The sequence below is a fragment of the Cheilinus undulatus genome, linkage group 9, assembly GCF_018320785.1.
Source record: "Cheilinus undulatus linkage group 9, ASM1832078v1, whole genome shotgun sequence".
In the NCBI taxonomy this organism is placed as follows: domain Eukaryota; kingdom Metazoa; phylum Chordata; class Actinopteri; order Labriformes; family Labridae; genus Cheilinus; species Cheilinus undulatus.
The window spans coordinates 11,003,871-11,022,193 of NC_054873.1; the positions used below are offsets into that span (position 1 = coordinate 11,003,871).

Sequence of the window (18,323 nt, forward strand, 5' to 3'; positions counted from 1 at the left end):
GAACAGAAGAGATGAAGGGATGTGATTAAAAACTCAAAATGAAGAGAGGAAAATTGCAATTTTTCTCAGGTGAGATAAAGCCAAACCCCTCTGGGCTTTTTAAAGCATGATAAGATTATGCATAAATTACAAGCAAGCAAAATAAAAAATAAAACATTCAAAAGCTCCAACCCAGAAGGAAACTATTTTCTGCATAAAAGTATGCTAGCTGAGGGAAGGGAGCAAATTATACATGAAGCAACATGAAGCTGGAGTTCATCACAAACCTCAATGTTTTTACACGCCACATTTTTCACCACAGCGGGGAAGAGATCTGATGCATTTTTACCCCGGGCGATCATCTGCATTGAACACACATGCACAAAAAAAGAAAAAGAAAAAAACACAGACAAGGATTCAACAAGGTGACATTTTTATAAGAGTTTGCATCATTTGTAACAGACGGGGAAAGTTTTTTTAATCTTCTATTCTCTCTTTTCATGCCTTTCCATCCCTTTTATCTCTTCTGTCCTGCAGGGAAGATGAATGAGGAGTTGGGTGTGGAGCTTCAGAAGGAAAAATCCCACACAGATTATGAATATTTAGCAGATGACTGAGCAGCTTCCGTTTTTCACTTCCAGGATCTTAACTCCACTACAGTCATACTTCACATAAGCTCTCCCATGAAAGACTGTTACAAACACTCAGTGTAAAGAATAAGCGTGGGAGCTTTACAGTTTCCTCAACTAATTAAAAATGCTTCATGTCATCTTGCACTCATGGCACTGCTTCCTCAAAGCTTTGCGTGCCTTTGTCTTCTGTTCAACGTGCAGCTGCACCTGCTGATCAGTGAAATCCCAAAGTAAACATAATTCATACTCACAGCTACGATCCGCTTCATTGCCTCCAGCTTCAGGGAGTCTTTGTTGCTGTCCAGCATCTCCTTCAAGTCGTCGTGTCTGAGGGAGGAAAATGCTCTGAATTAGCTCATGGCATGCCAAGTTTTCTCAGCCTTTTTCTTAGCAGTGCTGTAAACAACTAAACAATCCTGATTACAGAGACTTCAAACAAGAAATTCAGACCTGTTATACAACTCTATTCAACCCTCTATATGTATCAAAGTCTGCAAGTGTGACCCAGAAATTATTCTCTTTGAAGTGGGAACTCCTAGGAAGCCTAGAAAATATGGAAACCTTCAAAGTGCAGTACATTAAGTGTGATAATAAGAAAATGACATAATCCCTAGAACAGGGGTTTCTAAATTTCCCCATTCCATGGACCGTCTAGAGCACTGATCATCAACTGGAGGCCCAAGGGCCATATCAGGCCCCCCAAAGCTTCCTATCCGGCCCCAGAAGATCATTAAATTCAGAAAAGGAGGAAAAGATGATGTTGGCTTTAAATGTCTGTAGCTGTTAAACCCAGTCCAAAATCAATACAATAACATTTAATCTTGAAAAAGTTTTAAAATGACTAAACATTTGATTTGTTTTTACAGAAATTCACTTGTCAGCCATTATAAGTAAATTTAAAAAATATATATTTCCAAAAATAGGTTAAGACTGGTGGAAATGTTGCAAAAATGGCCAGAGGTGAAAGGGTTAGACAGTGGGGTGGCACAAAGGGATAAAAATTGGCTGGAAAAGTGGTGAAAAGAGGTTAAATGTGGCATAAATTGGTAAAGAGGAAAAAAGGGGCAAAAAGTATCAAAAACGGGTTAAAAGTGGCAAAAATGGTACAAACACAATAATGAAAAGGGCTTTTAAAAATGGCAAAATAGTTGAAAAGTGGCAAAAATGGATAAACAAGTGGCAAAAAGGGGATAAAACATGAAGGAAAAGTGGTAAAAAGGGATTAAAGAATTGCAAAACTTGGGTTGCACAGGCATAAAGGGGCAGTGAGTTCAAAAAACTAACTAAAAAATAGCTTGGCAAAGTAGTGAAAAGGGGTTAAAAAGTGGCACACAGGGCAATAATTAGCAGGCAAGTGGCCAAAAGGTATTAAAGAGTGGCAAAATGGGCAAGAAGTGGGAAAACTTGGTTTAAAAGTGGCAAAAATGATCAAAATGGGTAATCCATTCCCCCTCTTCCCTTCAAGTTTCCACAACCCCTCTATCATCCCCGAGTAAACACCTAAGACCCCAACTTTGAGACACTGCCCTTGAAGATACTGAAACAAGGCAAACTGAAATGCTTTTTGTCCCTTAACAGGGAATGCGCAGTCGCAAACTACGTAAGCACTGTGACTGATCCATGGCTGAGGAAATGTTTGACTATTTAACAGACTCAGTGAGCACAACCTCAATAAGAAAAAAATAGGATGTCAAAGACACAGCTGGATCCCTGAAGAAGACAGACTGTGCACCCACTGCAGCCAACAGGAAGTGGAAACAGAGCTGCACTTTCCGATCCAAATTGCAGAAAAACATTGGCAACAATAGTGCACCAGATCCAATGTTACTACACTGGTGTGTGCAACTTTCCTTGCAATTCTTGATGGATCAGCGTCTCTCCTGAACCTATGTTAGATACAGTAAAATAGATGCTGCTTTTTGAATTTTTGGTGCTATTTGATATCATTAATTAGGAGATTGCAATGTCTTTAAAACATTTAATGTTGAAAAAGTATTGGGAATTTCCACAAAAACTCACTTTTGTTGGCAAGCAAAGTGTTGTCGTCATATCTGTAAAAAAGGCATCACCCACTAACTACTGTCTTTTGTTCTATTTCTGTGTTTATAAACAAACAAGCTAGAGCAGCCCATCTAACATGTAAGTCTGCAGCCACATTAGCTCGCTCTCTTTCAGAGAGATTAAGAACACACCAGGCACTTCATGCATGAGAAGCAGGATCTATGTGCGACTGTGGATTTAAGCTTAAATCCCCACCCAGCTGCAGTATAAACACACACATAAACAACGCAGACAGCTTCAACCAAAACCTGCAGACAGCAACGGTTAGTCAGAGGCAGTAGATCAGAGCAGACAGGATCACTGCTTCAGCTGCCAAGATAAAGACACCAGCCCTACTGAAGGTTGAAACGCTGATCAATGTCAATTTCTTACAAACATTAGGAGTGTGTTGTTTTCTCTTTAACTAAGTAAACAATGATTACATCAAAGTGCCTCCACATTTACTACATTTCATGAAAAGCTTTAATTGTTTTAAATCACTCATGTTCAATGGTGCTGTTTGGACTAAAAGAGGGATTGAACAAAGAGAAAGGACAACATGTTCATAAATGATGTCAGTACAGAACGCTGTCTGCCATCCACTTTTCTGATTTCCTTTTCAAGCAGGACTTAGAACCTGCCCACAGTGAAGCCAAAACTACCAGAAACTGGTTTGCTGAGCATGATATTACTGTGTTTGATCAGCCTGCCAAATGGTCTGGCCTGATCCCCACAGAGAATCTCCACGGAAATGTCAAGAAGATGCAGTGGCAGTGCCACGGACTGATTGGACTCATACCACGTCGCATATACGAAGTAATTTATGCAAAAAGAGCTACAACAATAACTGAGAGCATAAATGGGCATACATTTCCAGACTGTCAAAATTTCTGTATTATGAACACTGTTTTATGGACTGATGTTTTGAACATAGTTTAATATTTTGAGCTACTGAATTTTTAACTTTTGTGAGCTGTAAGCCATAACCAGCAACATAAAAACAGAAAAAAATCTTTAAAAAAACTTTGTATGAGATAAATCTAGAATTTACAGAAGTTTCACTTTGTGAATGAAATAACAGGAAAAAATTAACCTTTTCACCATATTTTAATTTTTTGGGTCCCAAACCCTGTTGACAAACACTGCCATAGACCTTACCAGATCTGAGTTGAAATAAAAGGTGTTATTTTTCATTTTTGATAAGAGCGTTTCGTATTGTATATGGTTTGATCATAACAATAAATTATCAACAAACCGATTCTATCTTCAGGGACTGAAATTAGGCCTGTTGTTGTGAGAAAAATGACATACACCTAGCCACTATAGGCTTATTTAAACATTAAATTTATCTTATTGTTTTGTCTATTTTTTCCAATGAGAATGTATTGTTCAAAAACAGACATGGGGAAATACAAACATTCAAAGAAACAACATTTGTAAATATGTTTAAGTATCCTCTTCTCAAAAAATGTATTTTATAATGATACAACATCACTACCTAACCTGTTAAAACAACTGTCACCTCTACGTGAGGGGTCCCTGGTGGTGTTGGTGTGCTCAAACTCAAAACTAACAGACAGGAAGTATCCACACATGAAAAGAGATTAAAGGTGTTGTCATTAAAGGTGTGGGAATCGAGGGGTGGGGTTTGATTAAAGGTGGGTGGAGTGATTAAATAACTGCAGAGCAGCTAATTCTCCTCTGACCAGTTTCCAAGGCAACAAAGGATGCAATCAAATGAAAGTGATTTCCTGCCTTCCTGGAGAATGACTGGTTTTTTTTCTCCACGAGGGACTGAAGGTCTGTGGAGCTGAGCTGCAGACACACAGAGATCTCCTGAAACTACAGGATCCTGATTCATGACCCCTTCAAGTGCAGCCCAGGCACTAGCTGCTCTCCTACACCAATATTTGTGTTTGTCACATTGGTTTATTTATCGAGCTCAAGTGCTGCAAAAGCCCACAACCAACTTACCAGTTTTTAGGACCATGGGTTAAACTCATAGACTGGAGAAAATATTTGACAAAGTCTAAAATAGTGTTAAGCTCTAGTCACCAAAGAAGGCTTGGAAGCTAATCCAGAGTGGCTGCCATATTGAAAACGTCTCAAATTAACTCTCAGTCAGCCTTGAAACAGATGGAGGTAGAGTTGAGGCTGGCCTTGAGTCTCCTGATGAGCAGCTACACCTGCTGCTTTCCAGTCATATCAGCCTTGCACCTAGTTATACATAACTCATGACTTATTTCATCCCCCTGCACACTGTGTGCCTATAAAGACCATTGTGATCAAACTTGACTTAGCGTGCTAGATGCAAGACGGTAAACAAAGGCTGACGATGAAGGAGATTAAGTATTTTGCCTTTTTGTCTTCTGATGTGGATGTTTATCAGATGAAAATGCAAACATTGTTTAACCCTTTAAAACCTACCATTGTGCAAGTCCGCCAGGATATATATTTATAAATTTTTACATACTTAAGTGCAATTTTTGGGAGCATTTTATTTGTTTTACATCAATATAATCCTTAAATCTCAACTTTTAATAATATGTATTGACTTATGTCTGAATAACTACAATAAATTGACTAAAAGTGCAATAAACCAAAAAAAAAGGAAAAAGAAAAAAAGAAAATTGTTGTTGTTTTTTTCACATATTTTTCAAAATACAGAAATTGCACAGCTGTATCCCTCTAATTTGTAAATGTGAAAAAGTTGCACAATATCCTTTGGAACCACAGGAAATTTATTTGGAGTCTGATATAACTTGCTTTTAGAGATGTAGTCAATTTTGTAACCTGTAAAAAAAACCGAACCAGATGAGTAGTTGGACTCTTCATCTGACGCTGTTATTTGTTCGAAAGCTTCACGCCAGCTGTACCGTGTTTTTGTGGCTCCATAACTACATATGTGTGTAAGTATGTCCAAGGTGTGTGTGATAGATGTCTGGTGTGTGTGGGTTGTGTGTCCGAGTGTTTTTGTAAAAAAGTAGGGGTGAAACGAGAGCGAGGGCGAGTATGTGTGCAGGCTAAGTTCTTTGGTGTAAAACTACAACTCCCAGGAAAATACGCCACTTCCTGTTGTTGGGGGGGGGGGGCTATCGTGTAGGGACACATAAGAATCATGTGACAGGTCATGCCCATAATGTGATGACGTTCATTTCAACATAGGGAGTGTTGCAAATACCTGTGGTCTCGTTTATAAAGATTTTTGTTAGGTGCGCTTTATTGTGTATTTTTACAAATCCATCGCTGTAACGAAAAAGCGCTCTGAAACATGGTGAATGTGTGAAATGTTGGTGTAACTCCCCAGATTTATATGCAAAAAGAATGATCGATCTATCTTATCTGGTTTCAAATCTACCACCAATCAAAAATGGATATGGTGATCGTAGCGATGGCGCTACGCTGGGGTCTATAGGGTTAAGAGAAGGTGAAAAACAGGAATATTTTTCTTGCAACTAACTTCATGTAGACACGTCAGAAAAAAACAAAGAGGAGGGTAGGCTAACTTTTTAATGTTGTGTGTAAAGGGTTTTTTCATTTCATCTACTTGTAATCATTTGCTACCTAGCATGTCTTCGATTAAACCAGCAAGCAAACTGGGCATTGTGAAGATTTCACTGAGACAATTCCAACAATAATGTACTGAAGTTTCATCTGTGATTCTCACTGATTCCTTTTTCTCTTGCTCTTGGCAATTAACAAAAACAAAACTCAAAATCAAATCGATCACTTTGGCTCAGGGGTAGTAGATCTTATCCAGGGCAGAACACTGTCAATGTCCATGCAAAACATAAAGTTTCTTTAGTGTCTATTTACCATACGATATGATATAATACACTTTATACAAAAAAATCCTACAAAAAACGGTGTTCTCCAGACTCATGCCTTCCTGCTAAAAAGAAACCATTCCCCTGAACCAGTGCCTGCTCATCCTGCCCATCATATACACATCACCTGATGCTGAAAACTACAGAATCTATGAAAATAAAAGCATCAATGCATGCAAAAGCATCCTGCCTATAATATACAAATCACCTGGTGCCAAAACTACAGAATCTATCAAAGTAAAGGCATCAATCAACACTCAAATACTCTAAACAATAAGCCATATCACACTCAATAATTATGGATCTCCCCCAAACAGAACATAAATCTTAATAAATAAACATGAAATAATCAAACTTCACAAAATTTTGGTTATAGTTCCAGCAATATGTTCTATAATAGTACAATCTCTGTCGCCCAATAGTTTCAAAAAGAACAAAAATTAAAAATTAAAAACTCCATCAAGTTCATAAAATATTCATTTCAGAGGGACAAATCCATGGAAAATTGAAAGCAAATACCTGCAATCTCTCTAAATTACACAAATTGTACTATTTAGAAAGTTTTTAAGCTTGTTTGTGCAGTGTTTGGTGAATGAAAATAATAATTCACCCAAAATTGGGTGCCTAGGACTTCTAGTTTGTTACACTTGTATCCAAACAGGTATTATAGCACAGTTAAACCTTCACGGTATTTATAATCATAATTCTGTTGCAAGTGATTTGATGATTAATTCATGTGTAAATGCTTAAATTCCTCCATTCCCTTCTCTGCTTTTATTTTTTCACAATGCTGTTCTCTTTATATAACATGCAGTGATTGCTAAAAATACTTCAAAATTGCTTTCCAAACTAGCTGATCCAACTTTAGTGAGACATTTGACTTTATTCCTGTGCCTGAGTTGGATACTGATGGGGGACACTATATATTTCATCTGCTTTGGATCTGTGACAGCAGCGAATGGAGGCACTCGGTCTGTAAGGAGGCCGCTGCAGCAACACGACTGATTTATCACGACTCGAGTAAAGACTGTGTGTGCCAGTTTTCCTGTGTGCTAACAGAGATGTCCTCTTTCGTCTCCATCAAGCATCAAAGTGTTAATAATTTCATAGCATGAGTAATACAGTTCACTCTGTCACACACTTCAACACTTTAATTCATCAAAGAGTGTCAAATTAAAACCTGACAGTTTCTATAAAATGCTGCTTCTGATGGATTATTTTTGGAGGCTTGTGTTGAACTGACTCTGGTTTCTTTAATGCACACAGTAGCCGTGTCCCAAAACAAATCAAAAAACTAATTTTGTGAAAAAAGTAAAGATAACTCGCCTGAAGCGATGAAATCCCAGACATGAGGATGAGTTACACTAATGCTGATTTCCAGCAGAAAATGAAGGCCCCACTGATTCATTTCTCCCTGTGAAATTGTGATGATGGGTTGTGGCCTGTGGCTCCAAGAAGACTCCAGAAATGTGAACATTTCTATCAACTAGTCCCTTTATTACAGTCTAAAAACTACTCCTTGCTCTGCCTTTGATGTCAAACCTGAAGTGTTTCTCTTGTTTGAAAATTTAAAGAGAGAATATTAAAGCACAAGTCAAATTTAAAACACCTAAAACAGTTATATTTTTTCTCCTGATCATCCCTGGACAAATGTAGAGAATGTAAGCAGTGGTGAAGTCATGACTGCAGGATTGTGGGTATACTATTAATCTGTTAGAGACACATCCAGCCAGGAAAAAATGCCCTGTGTTAAAGACAACTCTTGCATATTTGGTACATCTAAAAATAGGCCTTTTGTATTTGCATATTGGCAGTCAACTTCTGCTGCTTGACTTCCAGTAGTTAGGATCATTGTGAAATAATAAGGGATCAAGCTGATAGAAAGCAGTGGCACCAGATCCCTGACTGGATTGCTTGAGAATGTTAAGTATGACCAACCTATCTAGACAGCAAAATAAACAAGTGCTGGCCAATTAGAAGCAGAGGAAGATGGGTCATGCCTTCACCATCCTAGGAAAAAAAAGGCACTAAGTGCTGCACATAAGATGTGCATGCCCTGCAATACAACTATGAAGGGCATACAAATGTGTGTCCAAAATATCCAGAATATCCCTTGTGATTGAAAAGGTATCTATCTATCTGTCTCTATCTACTTTCCTAGAAGTTACTAGAAAAGTTCATGAGATAATGGAAAGATATCAAAAAGCTAAGAAAAAGAAAACCTATAACGTTATAAACATCCAGCTCTATTAGCAGCATACACCACGGCAATGCAAATATGCAAATGTGATTGCTATTTGACATGGGTCATGTTTATCTTTGTTTTCATCAACAGCTCTTGTGTCTCGCTGCATGCAGCTGTGTAGCAGAAATTAAGTGTTGAAGTACCTTCCCCTAGCATTTGCAGAACAAAATCAGCTCTTTCACTGATTCAACTTTAATATCCCTTGCTCTTTTTATATCTTTACATAAACACGTTTTTGTCCACTGCCATGGTCTGCTCACAGAACAAAACTGTGTTTTTGAGTTGTATATCTGTATGTTACAATGTCATTTAGCGGACGCTTTTATCCAAAGCGACTTACATCTGGGACAGGTGTTCCTGACGTTAAGGATCTTGCTCAAGGACCCATACTGGACACTCATGCTCTGACTGGGACTTAACCCCCAATCTCCCATACCCCAGTCAATGATATAAACCACTGAGCTATCACATGTTAATAATAGATTTTCTGATATCTTCCGATTCCATCATCTCCTTTAGAGTCCTGAAATAATTACATTTGCTAATCAGCCCTAAACACAAAACATGAACTTAGATTTTAAAAAAAAATGTTAGTATAGCCAACAATTTACTCACAAAACCAAGGGACCCAGGTGAAAAAACTGCAGTCTGTCAAGTGTCCACTTGGGACTGGCTGCAAAAGCCAAAGAATCCCCATTAGGTCCCATATAAAAAAGGCTATTTTTACAGCATAAACATGATTACAGTACAATTCAAACAACCAATTTTATAGTAATAACCCATATTTATTGGGGCCTACTGTATGGGGTTGAATTCTTTTATAACTCATCTTTTTAGATACTATAAAGGCTAAGAGGTCATGAATTTGCATAATTAAAGTGTAAGTGAACCCCCAACTCAGAGCTAACTCGGCCCACTTTAGTAATTTAAAGAATCCACAGAAAGTGAGCAGTTTGGTACTGAGAGGCGGGAGTGACAGTAACATCCCCTTGCTAGTAAGTGAGTCCCGCAGCACTGCTGCCTCAGAGCGATCTTTTGAGATGGAGGATTTTCCCCCTCCAGAGTCCCCTGAAGCACACCGTAGTCTGGTGGACCGTGGTGATTCTGGGCCATTGGCTCCAGCACCAGTGTTACTAAAGCTGGAGCTCTCAGAGCCGAGGCAGAGCCGATGCTGGAGAGGATGGGAGTGGTCTCTGAACGGTAAAGTTGGTTAGAGGCGGTAAAGTTCTACCTTTCATACAGAGTTTGTGACATAGAAACCTATCAGTAGGTTTCTATGCCACATAAGCCCCGCCTTTCCAGAAAAGACTTTTCAAAGCAGATGTCCATTTGGGCTACTTAAAAGCCATAAAATTCACATTTGTTATCAGGTTACAATGTTACAATGTTACAATGTCATTTAGCAGACGCTTTTCTCCAAAGCGACGTACATTTGAGAGCAAGAACAACACAAGCAATGATCTAGACAAGAAGAAACAACATCAGTAAGTGCCATCAAGTGCTTCAGGTTCAATTGGACGCAAGTGCTGCCGTGTAGAGTTTAAGGCAGAGTACCAAAATATACCTTGTTTATGTAGTTTTTTTTTTTGTTTTGTTTTGTTTTTTTTTTTTGTTTGTTTTTTTTTGTTTTTTTTTTTTTTTTTTTGTTTTGGTTTTTTTTTTTTTTTTGTTTTTTTTTTTTGTTTGTTTGTTTTTAGACAGCAACAATGAATCAAGGAAAATGTGGGATCACTAATTGCCATTCATTAGGCTTCACAACAACTATTTACCAAGTACCAAGTGCTGGATCATTCCCAAAGAGCTGGGCAAAGAAATCCCAGAAGTAGAGCAGGACAGTGCGAGCTAACTATAGTTGGGAAACTCATTCAACCACTGGGGACAGCAGTGGAGAATAGTCTGGCTGAGACTCAATCTACTACTGGGGACAACAGTAGAGAATTGCCTAGCTAAGTGCAAAGTGTTCTCTGAAGAGCTGGGTCTTTAGCCTTCTCTTGAAAGTAGACAGGGAGTCTGTAGATCGAATGTAGTTGGGTAATTCATTCCACCATTTAGGGACAACAGAGGAGAAGAGTCGAGCTAGTGACTTAGGAGCATGATGTGCTGGAAGTACCAGGCGCCTTTCGCTGGCTGAGCGTAGTGGGCGAGAAGGGGTGTAGACCTGGATGAGGGACTCCAGGTAAACAGGAGCAGTTTTAGTTACTGCTTTGTAAGCAATGATTAGAGTTTTGAATTTAATGCGAGCTGCAACTGGAAGCCAGTGTAGAGAGATTAAAAGAGGCGTGACATGAGCTCTCTTGGGTTGGTTGAAGACCAGGCGTGCTGCGTTCTGGATCAACTGCAGAGGTATAACTGTGCATGCAGGTAGGCCTGCCAGTAATGAGTTACAGTAGTCAATACGTGATATTATAAGAGCCTGTACTAGGAGTTGTGTAGCATGCTCTGTCAAGTAGGGTCTGATCCTCTTGATGTTGTAGAGGCGAAGCAGGACCGAGCAATCGAGGCCACATGGAGCTTGAAGGTTAGCTGGTCATCAATCATGACACCCAGATTCCGGGCTGACTTAGTGGGCAAGAGATTATTTGATCCAAGCTGGATACTGATCTGCGGTTCAATAGTGGGACTGGCTGGGATGATAATGAGCTCAGTTTTGGGCAGGTTGAGCTGAAGGTGACGTTCCCTCATCCATTTAGAAATATCAGCAAGGCAGGATGAGATCCGAGCTGAGACAGTTGTGTCATCTGGTGGAAAGGACAGGAATAGCTGTGTGTCGTCTGCATAGCAGTGATAAGAAAAGCCATGGGAGCGGATGATTGCACCAAGTGAGGTGGTGTATATTGAGAAAAGTAGGGGACCAAGCACAGACCCTTGAGGCACCCCTGTTGATAAGCCATGCAGTTTAGACACTCCTCCCTTCCATGATACTCTAAAAGATCTCCTGTGAGGTAGGACTTAAACCACTGTAGGGCAGATCCTGAGATACCAAGTGAAGAGAGTGTGGAGAGGAGGATTTGGTGGTTTACTGTGTCAAAGGCAGCAGACAGATCCAGCAGTAAGAGAACTGAGGACTGACCAGCTGCTCTGGCCAAGCGAAGTGATTCCGTTACCGACAAAAGTGCAGTTTCAGTAGAGTGGCCCCGCCTAAAGCCAGACTGATTCTGATCAAGTAGATCATTGTTCTGCAAGTGTTCTGAGAGCTGGTTGAAGACTGTGCGCTCCAGTATTTTTGATAGGAATGGGAGAAGTGAGACCGGCCTGTAATTTTCAACCAGGGCTGGGTTGAGAGTGGGTTTTTTGAGCATTGGTCTAAACCACGCTTGCTTGAAAGCAGCTGGGAAAACACCTGCGGACAGAGAGGAGTTAATGATACAACTCACAGCAGGGCTGATTGTGGGCTCAATCGCCTGCAAGAGATGTGATGGTATCGGATCGAGGGGACAGGTTGTGGGCTTAGAGTCAAGCAGAAGCCTGGTGACCTCGCTCTCACTTAGTGGAGAGAATGAGCTAAGTGATGCATCACTAGCTGGTGGCAGAAAACTGAGTTGGACAGGCTCAGAGAATTGGTTGCTGATGGCAGAAACCTTGTCAGTGAAGTAGGAGGCGAACATGTCTGGAGTCAACATACTGGAGGGTTGTGGGTTTGAAGGAGAGAGGAGCGAGTTAAAAGCAGAGAAGAGTTTGCGTGCATCAGTGGCAGCACAGATCTTTGATTGATAGAACGCCTTCTTAGCAGATTTTAGAGCAGAGGTAAAACAGGACAGTTTTTGCTGATAAGCACTCAAGTCAGTGGTTTGTTTGGATTTACGCCATTTTCTCTCTGCCGCTCTGAGCCCTGCCCTTTGGGTTCTGATGACCTCAGTGAGCCAGGGACAAGGTGGAGTATTACGAATAGGCTTAGACACCAGAGGGCAGAGTTTGTCCAGAGAGGAGGTCAGTGAGGAGCAGAATGTGTCTGTGGCCTCGTTAACAGTGAGTGTGAAGGACTCGTTACATGAGGCTAGTGCAGCTGAGACCTCGTCAGACAGCTGTGTTGGGTCAAGTGACTGAAGGTTTCTGCGGTATGATCTTAACTGAGTAGTAGATTGTTGAAGTTCAGGTAAGCCAAGTGAGAACTGAATGAAGTAGTGGTCAGAGAGGTGAAGTGGTGTTACACTCAAATTAGCCGTGGAGCAATTGCGAGTTAGAATCAAATCCAGTGTATTACCAGCCTTGTGTGTAGGAGGCGTTTGAACCAGTTTCAAGTCAAAGGAGGACAGTAGTGAAATAAAATCAGTAGCCTGGGCTCTATCCAAGTGGATGTTCATGTCACCCATGACAACCAATGGTGTGCCATCATCAGGGATGTCTGAGAGTAACATGTCCAGTTCCACAATAAAGTTGTCCAGGTGACCCCCAGGTGGCGGTATACCACAACCATGTAAGCCTTTATTGGGGCAGTGACCTGTACTGCATGATATTCAAATGAGGTGTTATTGTCCAAGGGTTTGAACTGGCTGAAGTTCCAGCTATGAGAAAGAATAATGCCTGTGCCACCTCCTCGGCCAGAAGAGCGAGGTGTATGAGAGAACACTGCATCAACTGATGGAGCAGTTGGTGTTACAGTGTTCTCAGGACGGACAAGTTTCTGTCAGGGCTAGGACCTGAATGTTAGACAGTTTAGTGAGGGAATTGATGAATTCTGCTTTGTTAACTGCAGACTGGCAGTTCCAGAGGCCAACTGTGATAAAAGGTTGTGGAAAAGAGGCATTCTGCAAAGTGGATAGATTATGCAGGTTTCGTTTTCTGTAACTATTGTGCTTCTTTCTGTTCCCATATATGACTTGTATTTTTTGGTTGCACATGTTGCGTTAGACTGCTGGGGTGCGTTAGACTGTTATGAGGCAGTGCTGCCTGTCGGTGGCCTTGCTCGGTGGACTCGCACAGGTAGACTCGCTGGTCTTTACCCAATGTGGTCTTCACACAATTGGGCTTCCACAAGGGCTGGCGCTTACGCTGACGCTTCAGCGCAGTCTGTGTACTTATATAGAGATATGCCACAGATGTGCACAATTGAGTTGATTGTGCACAGCCGCTAACCGCCCCAGCTGGCAAATTTAGATTCAAACTCTCTTAAAGCTTGGACTACAGTGAAACTCCGCCCCGGCAGTTTACACTTTTAGCAATCAATAGAGGGAGCCACACGCGCGTCAACTGCCTCACCTATTGTTGCAGAGAGAGTGAAACTAACACGTTCAGCCTAAGCAAAACTGCCAACAACCTACTTCCAACTGAAACAACCAAAAGCAGATTCCTCTTACCAAGTAGCTTCTCCCTTCCTATCTCAAAGATCAGAGCTTGTTCTGCTGGCAAATTTAGATTCAAACTCTCTTAAAGCTTGGACTACAGTGAAACTCCGCCCCGGCAGTTTACACTTTTAGCAATCAATAGAGGAGCCACACGCGTCAACTGCCTCACCTATTGTTGCAGAGAGTGAAACTAACACGTTCAGCCTAAGCAAAACTGCCAACAACCTACTTCCAACTGAAACAACCAAAAGCAGATTCCTCTTACCAAGTAGCTTCTCCCTTCCTATCTCAAAGATCAGAGCTTCTTCTGCTGGCAAATTTAGATTCAAACTCTCTTAAAGCTTGGACTACAGTGAAACTCCGCCCGGCAGTTTACACTTTTAGCAATCAATAGAGGAGCCACACGCGTCAACTGCCTCACCTATTGTTGCAGAGAGAGTGAAACTAACACGTTCAGCCTAAGCAAAACTGCCAACAACCTACTTCCAACTGAAACAACCAAAAGCAGATTCCTCTTACCAAGTAGCTTCTCCTTCCTATCTCAAAGATCAGAGCTTGTTCTGCTGGCAAATTTAGATTCAAACTCTCTTAAAGCTTGGACTACAGTGAAACTCCGCCCGGCAGTTTACACTTTTAGCAATCAATAGAGGGAGCCACGCGTCAACTGCCTCACCTGTTGTTGCAGAGAGAGTGAAACTAACACGTTCAGCCTAAGCAAAACTGCCAACAACCTACTTCCAACTGAAACAACCAAAAGCAGATTCCTCTTACCAAGTAGCTTCTCCTTCCTATCTCAAAGATCAGAGCTTGTTCTGCTGGCAAATTTAGATTCAAACTCTCTTAAAGCTTGGACTACAGTGAAACTCCGCCCGGCAGTTTACACTTTTAGCAATCAATAGAGGGAGCCACACGCGTCAACTGCCTCACCTATTGTTGCAGAGAGAGTGAAACTAACACGTTCAGCCTAAGCAAAACTGCCAACAACCTACTTCAACTGAAACAACCAAAAGCAGATTCCTCTTACCAAGTAGCTTCTCCTTCCTATCTCAAAGATCAGAGCTTGTTCTGCTGGCAAATTTAGATTCAAACTCTCTTAAAGCTTGGACTACAGTGAAACTCCGCCCGGCAGTTTACACTTTTAGCAATCAATAGAGGGAGCCACACGCGTCAACTGCCTCACCTATTGTTGCAGAGAGAGTGAAACTAACACGTTCAGCCTAAGCAAAACTGCCAACAACCTACTTCCAACTGAAACAACCAAAAGCAGATTCCTCTTACCAAGTAGCTTCTCCTTCCTATCTCAAAGATCAGAGCTTGTTCTGCTGGCAAATTTAGATTCAAACTCTCTTAAAGCTTGGACTACAGTGAAACTCCGCCCCGGCAGTTTACACTTTTAGCAATCAATAGAGGGAGCCACACGCGTCAACTGCCTCACCTATTGTTGCAGAGAGAGTGAAACTAACACGTTCAGCCTAAGCAAAACTGCCAACAACCTACTTCCAACTGAAACAACCAAAAGCAGATTCCTCTTACCAAGTAGCTTCTCCCTTCCTATCTCAAAGATCAGAGCTTCTTCTGCTGGCAAATTTAGATTCAAACTCTCTTAAAGCTTGGACTACAGTGAAACTCCGCCCCGGCAGTTTACACTTTTAGCAATCAATAGAGGGAGCCACACGCGTCAACTGCCTCACCTATTGTTGCAGAGAGAGTGAAACTAACACGTTCAGCCTAAGCAAAACTGCCAACAACCTACTTCCAACTGAAACAACCAAAAGCAGATTCCTCTTACCAAGTAGCTTCTCCCTTCCTATCTCAAAGATCAGAGCTTGTTCTGCTGGCAAATTTAGATTCAAACTCTCTTAAAGCTTGGACTACAGTGAAACTCCGCCCCGGCAGTTTACACTTTTAGCAATCAATAGAGGGAGCCACACGCGTCAACTGCCTCACCTATTGTTGCAGAGAGAGTGAAACTAACACGTTCAGCCTAAGCAAAACTGCCAACAACCTACTTCCAACTGAAACAACCAAAAGCAGATTCCTCTTACCAAGTAGCTTCTCCCTTCCTATCTCAAAGATCAGAGCTTGTTCTGGTTGGTGCCAGAAAAAACATGTTTTATCATAGTTCAGTCCGATACTTCAGTGTACAGCTAACAAAATTGTTAAAGTGTTCACTTCTTCTTTAAAGCTGTAGTAAGCGTTTTATTTTTAGTGTCACAATGCGACAAAAACAACACAACCTCTTGTTATTGAAGCCATCTAACAGAATAACACACTTCTGCACCACCTCCTCGTGCTGCACTCTCACAACCAGCAAGAGACGATGCTCCAGCCGTTGAGGAGGCTAGTACTCGCAGCCAATCAAGGCTCAGGTCAGAGGGAGTGTTCCTATTGGCCGCTGTAGTAGGTGCGTTTCTGCCTCTCAGCTCAGTGAGAAGTTGACACAATGGCGGAGTTACCGGCAGTGTTCGGTCCTATGTAGACTTTGCTCATGCTGAGATGAAGTGTTTTCTTGCCTGTGATTTGGCCACTGATTTCAGTGGAAAAGTAGAGCAACATCACTCCATGAGAGCTTTGCCACCATCAGTATTCGATTCAACGGACATGCACATTCGAGAGGAGGTATGTGAGAAGAGGGGCGGAGCTACGGAGCTCAAACAGGGAGAAGAACAGGCAGGGAGGGGAAGTAGAGTTGATTCTGCATGATTCTCATTGAATGTTACATACTCAAACTTTAAGGTTATGGCTGAGTTTACTGACAAGTGGGAACGTCATAGTTGTCTGCAAGGAGGCTTAAGGCCTGCACCTCTTTACCTTTTATTGACTGATCAAAATTTAAATGAAGATGGACTTGTATAGCTCCTTTCTAGTCATCTGACTACTTAAAGCTCTTTTACACTGCAGGTCACACCTACCTATTCATTCACCAATAGCAGAGGCTACTATGGAGAATTGGTCAGCAGTATTAGCTAATCCCATTCAAATGCATCCATACCCATTAACACCCCACTGACGAAGTGGTGGTAGCAAATTGGAGTGGACCTTGCCCAAGGACACATTGGCATGCAACTCCAGAAGCTGGGGCTCGAACCCCTGACCTCCTGATTATGAGACTTCCGACTCTACCTACTGAACCACAGTCACCTGAAAAAGATGACAAATCCAATACGGTGAGCACTTATTGTTACAGCATGTCCAAACTGCAATTGAGAAATTTGGCACAAAGCAATGCGACTGTTTTATCCGTCTCTATTTTCCCCTCTTGTCACTGGCTGGCATGCTCAAGGTAAGAGAAATGAGGGAGACTGACAAAGCACCAATTATTTCCTGCAGGAGTAATTCTACTTTTCACACTCAGAGTTTGTTAGCTTGTTTTACAAAGTGAAGAAAGACAAAACTATTTTGCTCATTGCCATCAAAAACTCGACAGTAGAAAGCATTAAACCTTCATTTCTCAGATAAAAAGTGTAAGATGCAATATTGTGTAAGGGGAAAACCTAAATTAATAGAGCAGGGAGTAAAACACTTGACTGATGCATTCAGTGTGAACAGTGAGCATTGCATGCAGCATGATGCAAAGTGACATCTGGGTGACACAGTCTATGATAAAACAAAGGTTTTTAACTAATAATAATGCTACTGAATAAAAACATGGATGTCCTAAATCTTTCTGCAGTTCATCCTGAGTAAAACACAAAATCCTTGTTGAGATTTCCCACTTGATACCAAATGGTTAGTGTCACATCATTCCGAGAGGATAACCAATTTCCTGGGGTTTCAATCTTTTGGTCCATCAATGTCTCCATCAATTTCAAGACAATACAACCTAAAATTGTTGACAAATGACAGTCTTTAGACTAAAGAGTTGTCCCTTTAGAGTCGTTGGGTAGTGGTGACAATAAAACCTGGAGTACATTTCCATAAATCTTAGGCATCACTGTTGCTGTCCAAGCTTCTTTAAAAACTTACAATTTTGTGCCGATATCCACAAACCACTCAGGGAAGAATCTAATGAAAAACAGAGTGGAACAACCTCAATGAACCACTCTGCTGTTACATGATGTTACTCTGACCTTGTTCTTAGTGTGTCTCACTTTCACTGCTTGCGGCTGAAAACAACTGAAATCATTTTACTGGATGTAATTAACAGATATTAGAAGGAAACCAAGAAATGATTTCTAAACCATGATTGACAGGCCAATTTCAGGAAGGCACTGTCAAAGTGTCAAAGTAATGGCAGACAGAGGACACATATCAACCAGAGACTTAATTAGTTTTGCGGCTTGTGTCTATTTGCCACCTTCTTCAGCTTCACTAATTA

At 41.1% G+C, this 18,323-nt stretch overlaps 1 protein-coding gene across 7 annotated transcripts in view; it reads right to left on the bottom strand.

Moving 5' to 3' along the window:
• The window catches only part of LOC121515620 (AP-3 complex subunit beta-2), an 84,755-nt gene that overhangs the window by 46,682 nt on the left and 19,750 nt on the right, over window positions 1–18,323 (bottom strand). For all 7 annotated transcript variants that reach the window (XM_041796484.1, XM_041796483.1, XM_041796485.1 and 4 more), the window contains 2 exons: window positions 863–938; window positions 267–341 (listed from right to left, as the gene is read on the bottom strand). In XM_041796484.1, coding sequence (XP_041652418.1) covers window positions 267–341; window positions 863–938 — 151 coding nt within the window. The remainder of the gene's footprint in view (window positions 1–266; window positions 342–862; window positions 939–18,323) is intronic.